Source organism: Ascaphus truei, chromosome 1 (assembly GCF_040206685.1).
Source record: "Ascaphus truei isolate aAscTru1 chromosome 1, aAscTru1.hap1, whole genome shotgun sequence".
Lineage (NCBI taxonomy): Eukaryota > Metazoa > Chordata > Amphibia > Anura > Ascaphidae > Ascaphus > Ascaphus truei.
In genome coordinates, this window is record NC_134483.1 from 162,456,109 (window position 1) to 162,462,108 (window position 6,000).

At 43.9% G+C, this 6,000-nt stretch overlaps 1 protein-coding gene across 2 annotated transcripts in view; it reads right to left on the bottom strand.

Annotated features, from left to right (window-relative positions):
• VLDLR (very low density lipoprotein receptor) overlaps positions 1-1,257 on the bottom strand; it is a 51,042-nt gene extending 49,785 nt beyond the window's left edge. The window contains exon 1 of one of the 2 annotated variants that reach the window (XM_075597176.1): positions 682-1,253. In XM_075597176.1, coding sequence (XP_075453291.1) covers positions 682-904 — 223 coding nt within the window. In that variant the 5' untranslated portion in view covers positions 905-1,253. Of the gene's footprint in view, positions 1-681 lie in introns of both variants that reach the window. The other variant, XM_075597187.1, reaches the window with a different exon arrangement.
• Positions 1,258-6,000: the final 4,743 nt, after the last annotated feature.

A 6,000-nucleotide genomic window follows, 5' to 3' on the forward strand; every position in this document is an offset into this window, starting at 1 on the left:
TTAATTGAAGAGATTACAAATCTGTTTTGCTAGGTGACTTGTATTCATTACGGGGGATTTCGGCTTTCCTTTTAAAATGCCATAAACAGGAAGGTCCCATCTGGATGGGTACATCCAAGTCACAGAAATAAGAAAGTTTGTAAATCTCGTCACTGAATGGTATTTAATATCCAGCACCTTCAATGGCAAAGCAATTAGTTAATTGAGAACCCCCTCCCCCTGGTGGCTATGAACAGGTTAATTTGGAATGGTACTTCCAATTAAAAAATTACAAAGAAAAAATGATTGCTAATAAGGGTAGCCTTAAGCTGTCCGAGGTCCTAAACTATAATTATATAGAAATGTAATCCCATCACCCAATAAAATGGCTAAACGCAACCACATACCAACCTGTGAAAACTCAGAAGGAAAACTAGGGCGCCCTTTATTTGTTATACACTCATTGGGATGAGAGCTGCAACATTACCAGTTCTTTAGCTCCATGTAATTCAATGAATAAATATGGGAGCTAGATCTTCCTTCCTAGTTTTATTCATGAGGAAGAGCCATTCTCTCCCATCTCTGCAGTCGCAGTAAAATAATCAAGAATATATATATGTGTGTGTGTGTGTCAGAGGTAATAAAGAAGCCTTGGTATGGGGAAAGGGGGGAGCAGAAAAATACATGTGTGTGTATACTCACCATGAACCCAGCTGAGCCCGCATGTAGAGATCAGCAGCAGTAGCACAACCCTCCTGCAGGACCTGCTCATCTCGTTGCACCTCACAGCACCCAGCCCCCCAGAGAGCCAGCTGGAGAGGGGAGGAGGATACACAGAGTGACCATGGGTGCCAGGCGCAGGGAAACACCACCCTGCCTTTGTAATCCCGGATTGCAGGTTGCTTCTTTTTTTCTTTATAGACATTTATATTTCTAACACCTTTAGTGGATCCCTGGAAATAAAATCCCCAGTTGGCAGAGCTGCTGTGCTCGGCTCCTAATCCCAGGATGGATGTGGTTGGGTGGGTTGCATGCACAGAGAGCCCTGTCAGGAGGCGGCAGGTCCGGTGGAAAAAAAGATAGGGGAGACGTGCAGTTGGGAGTGACTCCAGAGACGCTGCTCTTATAGCAGTGGCGGCAGCTGGATGTGCAGCAGTATGAGGAGGCAGCGTGAAGATGAGGAGCTGGAGCAGCAGGCGGCGCCCCCAAGCACAGGCTCACATGCACAGGCTCTCCTGATTTATCTGCCAGTCTCTGTGATCCGGCTCAGCCACGGATTGCATGATCCGGGAAAACCTGCAGCCCACACTTATGTCTTACAGCATGATTGGTGATGAGAAAGGCGATGTGTGTGTGTACATGATTAAGTGGTGGCTGATTGCATGATGAAGGGCTGTGTGTATGCACAGTATTGCATGACATGGGGCTGTTTGTATGCACAGCATAACATGACGAGGGGCTGTTTGTATGCACAGCATAACATGACGAGGGGCTGTTTGTATGCACAGCATCGCATGATGGGGGACTGTTTGTATTATTTAATTATATATCAAATGTTTTACCAGGCAGCAATACATTGAGAGCTACCTCTCGTTTTCAAGTATGTCCTGGGCAAGGCAGTCAAGGCAATACGAGGGGCTGTTTGGATGCCCAACATTGCATGACGAGGGGCTGTTTGGATGCCCAGCATTGCATGACGAGGGGCTGTTTGTATGCCCAGCATTGGATGACGAGGGGCTGTTTGTATGCACAGTATTGCATGACGAGGGGCTGTTTGTATGCACAGTATTGCATGACGAGGGGCTGTTTGTATGCACAGTATTGCATGACGAGGGGCTGTTTGTATGCACAGCATTGTATGACGAGGGGCTGTTTGGATGCACAGTATTGCATGACGAGGGGCTGTTTGTATGCACAGCATTGTATGATGAGGGGCTGTTTGGATGCCCAGCATCGCATGACGAGGGGCTGTTTGTATACACAGTATTGCATGACGAGGGGCTGTTTGTATGCACAGTATTGCATGACGAGGGGCTGTTTGTATGCACAGTATTGCATGACGAGGGGCTGTTTGTATGCACAGCATTGTATGATGAGGGGCTGTTTGGATGCCCAGCATCGCATGACGAGGGGCTGTTTGTATACACAGTATTGCATGACGAGGGGCTGTTTGTATGCACAGTATTGCATGACGAGGGGCTGTTTGTATGCACAGCATTGTATGATGAGGGGCTGTTTGGATGCCCAGCATCGCATGACGAGGGGCTGTTTGGATCCACAGCATTGCATGACGAGGGCCTGTTTGGATCCACAGCATTGCATGACGAGGGCATGTTTGTGATTACATAAACCTGGAGCTGTGTTTGTACACAAAATTGCATGAGAGGAGCTGATTGTAGGCACATCATTGCATGATGAAGTAGCCAGTCAAGGCAAAATAATGGCCACAGTACCTTCTCATTCCTTTTCCAGCTTCTTTTTTTGTGACAATGTAACTCCCAAGGGTTAAATGACTTTGAGACACTTATTTTCACAGAGGGGATGGGGATTCCTTACATCAGTGGTTTCCAGCCTTTGTTTTGTTTAAGGAACCCTATGTGAAATTCTAAGGAACCCAAATCCTGAGATCTAATGCATTGTAAATTATTCTGTATTTGGTAACATTTTCAAATTACCTGAAAATTACAGGGAACCCTTTTGGGGATGCCTGGGGAACCCAATGGTTCATAGGAACCCTGGTTGAAAAACACTGCCTTACATAAACCCTACTTTCATTAAGCTCAGATCAAAATGGTTTAGGCATCAAATCATGTGCCAAATTGGGCAAGGGTGCCCGTTTTTCACAATTTGAATAAGTAGCGGTAGTGTTTCCAGGGTTAAAGCAGCATCAGCATTTATTTTTTTGCTATCTTATTTTTTTTACTTTTGGAGGTTTTGCCCAGGAGGCACTAACATCATATGAGTTACATTCATATAGACGTCTGGGAGGAATAGCTGCTGCGTGGGTTCCCTTACATAATACTCACAACTATCAACATATTGCAATGGAAAAAGTAGCTGTTTTTTAAGGGTTTAATAAGATTGCCCTTTATAAAATCCAGTTTCGTTTTCCTTTAGCAGACAAGGATTTTGTGTCAATTTAGGCCTCAAACGTGGATCAGGTCCTCGGTGTATTTCAATGTACTGTGAATAAATAAATGGGTTTTCAAAAAGTTAAATCACTTCAGGTCACTTTTATAAAACCTAGTTGAATTTGGCCTGTCTTGAAAAGAAGTTTAGCATCAAATTAGGCATCAAACATGGCATAGGTATCAATGCATGTAAACTTACAGTGATTAGATTAGTTTAAATCACCTCAGGACACTTTTTTCTTTTTTTTACAGGTTTTATACTTTGCCTTCCTCACGATCAATATACTGTAAGTACAATTATAGGATAAAGTATCTGTCATCTAAATTGAGCACAGGTTGAACTTGATGGACGTATGTCTTTTTTCATCTACAGGCATACCCCGGTTTAAGGACACTCACTTTAAGTACACTCGTGAGTAAGTTCATATCGCCCAATAGGCAAACGGCAGCTCACGCATGCGCCTGTCATCACGTCCTAAACAGCAATACCGGCTCCCTACCTGTACCCCTACCTGTACTAAAGCTGTGCGCATGCGGGGAGACTATAGAGCCTGTTATACATGCGTTATTTACACCAGTTATGCACGTATATAACGATTGCAGTACAGTACATCCATCGATAAGTGTGAAAAGGTAGTGCTTCACTTTAAGTACATTTTCGCTTTACATACATGCTCCGTTCCCATTGCGTACGTTAATGCGGGGTATGCCTGTACTATGTAACTGTAACTATATTCACAGAGGGTAATGCCCTTTATTAAATCCAGTTGAAGAATTTTTACATCAAATGCGGCATGACACCTGGCACAGGTACCACCAATACATTTCAATTTACAGTGATTGTTTAGGTAGCTGGCATTTTGCACAGGTTACAATTCTGAGGACCAACTCAATAAAGATCATTGAAAAAAAAGAGCCTACCCTTGTAAGGAAATACCCCATGGTGGGAAGAATGATCAAGAATCTTCTTTAATGAAACATGCAGAAAAAGGTGACCGAATATTGTTTATGTAAACAGAAAAACAACCATGGTTGGATTTTCAAGAACTTGAGGATTTGAAAAGCAAAGATTCAAGCATTCGTACAGTCGTGAAAGTACATCAACATTTCATGGTGAAAGATTGGATGAAAGGAAAAATTGAGTGTAGTTTCCATGGTAGGACTATCAAGGCAAAATATTGCAATAATTTAAAGGGGCAGTTCAACAGACCTGTTTAATTAAATTGATCAGATGTAAAGGATTATGAGCATAAAAATAAAAACACCTAAGCTTCAGTGGAGGTCATATTCTTCCCGGTATTCATTTCACTTTCCATTCTTCTGGAAAATCATCGTGAATTGACTCGGGAAACCTGCATCTCCCTATGCTTGGTATCATGAGGGAGGGGACTGCTTGCATGCGCATTATTTAAGTAATAATCCCCTCAGAACAGGGCATTACTGGCCAATAATGCCCTGGCTGGAAGAGTTGAAGGACCGAGGTGAAGCCGAGGGGACTTTAACCCAGCCAGAGCATTATTGGCCAGTAATGCCCTGTTCTGAGGGGATTATTACTATTATAGGCTAAATGTAGGCTTTTTTCATAAAATAATTGACACTTTTGTATAGATATATAAATCGGAACTACGCTGATGCACCTGTGTAGGAAAACAAAGTAAAGTAGCAAATGAGAGGGGAGGGGGGGGGAGAAGAGAGAGAGGTGAGGGGAGAAAAAGGGAAGTGGGGGGATGAGGGGGAGAGGTAGGTGGAGGGGAGAGATACGTGGAGGGGAGATGGTGGGGGGACAGTGATATTTACTACAACTAAATAAAAAGCAAATACAAATTACCTTGGCACAAGCTATAGAAGTGGTGAGAAATATTACTTTGTTGCACGTAACAAAGTTACCAGTTGGGACACACAGCTTCTGACAGCACTAGCGGCTGTGACAGAGGGAGAGACTGCATATGCTGCCAAGCTGAGTGAGGAGAGGTGCTGTGAGAGCGGGAGAGACTGCATATGCTGCCGAGCTGAGTGAGGAGAGGTGCTGTGAGAGAGGGAGAGACTGCATATCATGCCGAGCTGAGCTGAGTGAGGAGAGGTGCTGTGAGAGAGGGAGAGAGTGCATATGCTGCCGAGCTGAGCTGTGTGAGGAGAGGTGTTGTGAGAGAGGGACAGACTGCATATGCTGCCGAGCTGAGCTGTGTGAGGAGAGGTGTTGTGAGAGAGGGAGAGACTGCATATGCTGCCGAGCTGACTGAGGAGAGGAGCAGAGGTGCTGCCGGAGCTTGGACCAGAAGAGGTATTTACAGTTAAGTTTTAAAATTGGCATTTTTTTCCACAGCGCGCTCTCTCTGCATCTCTGAAAGGGGAATTGGCAAGTTGCCAAAAATTCCGGATATTACTGAGTGGGTAATGCCCAGAATTCTACCAGTCAGAGATCAGGGATTTCAATAATGCCCGGAATTTTACTGCTTTAGCCTTTAATACATGATAATAGAGTTGCATATACAGTATGCACCTGTTAGCTATTTGCCTACGTGGCATCAATGTATTCCTTGAGTGCAGTGAATGGTTAAAAAGTAGTTGTGTGCTCTAAAAGGAGCAATCCACTTTAACCAACGGCCATTTTTACAGAATTGGACCCGGGGGTCCTCCAGAGCTGCAGATTTTTAAATGGGATTTAAATGGCTATCCAATAGGAAGCCACAACCAAAGACGTTACAGTTTACTATTGGCTCAATATTTGCCATTTTGACTCCTCTGAGGTTGGTTCAACCCGGTAACCCGTGGCGTTTGGCTTGAAGTACCTTGGTCCCCATCTTGTAAAAAAAAAAAAAAAAAACGGGTTAAAAAAAATAACAAATAAACCAGCAGGAGGAACTGCTCCTTTAAAAAGTTAATAGTCTAA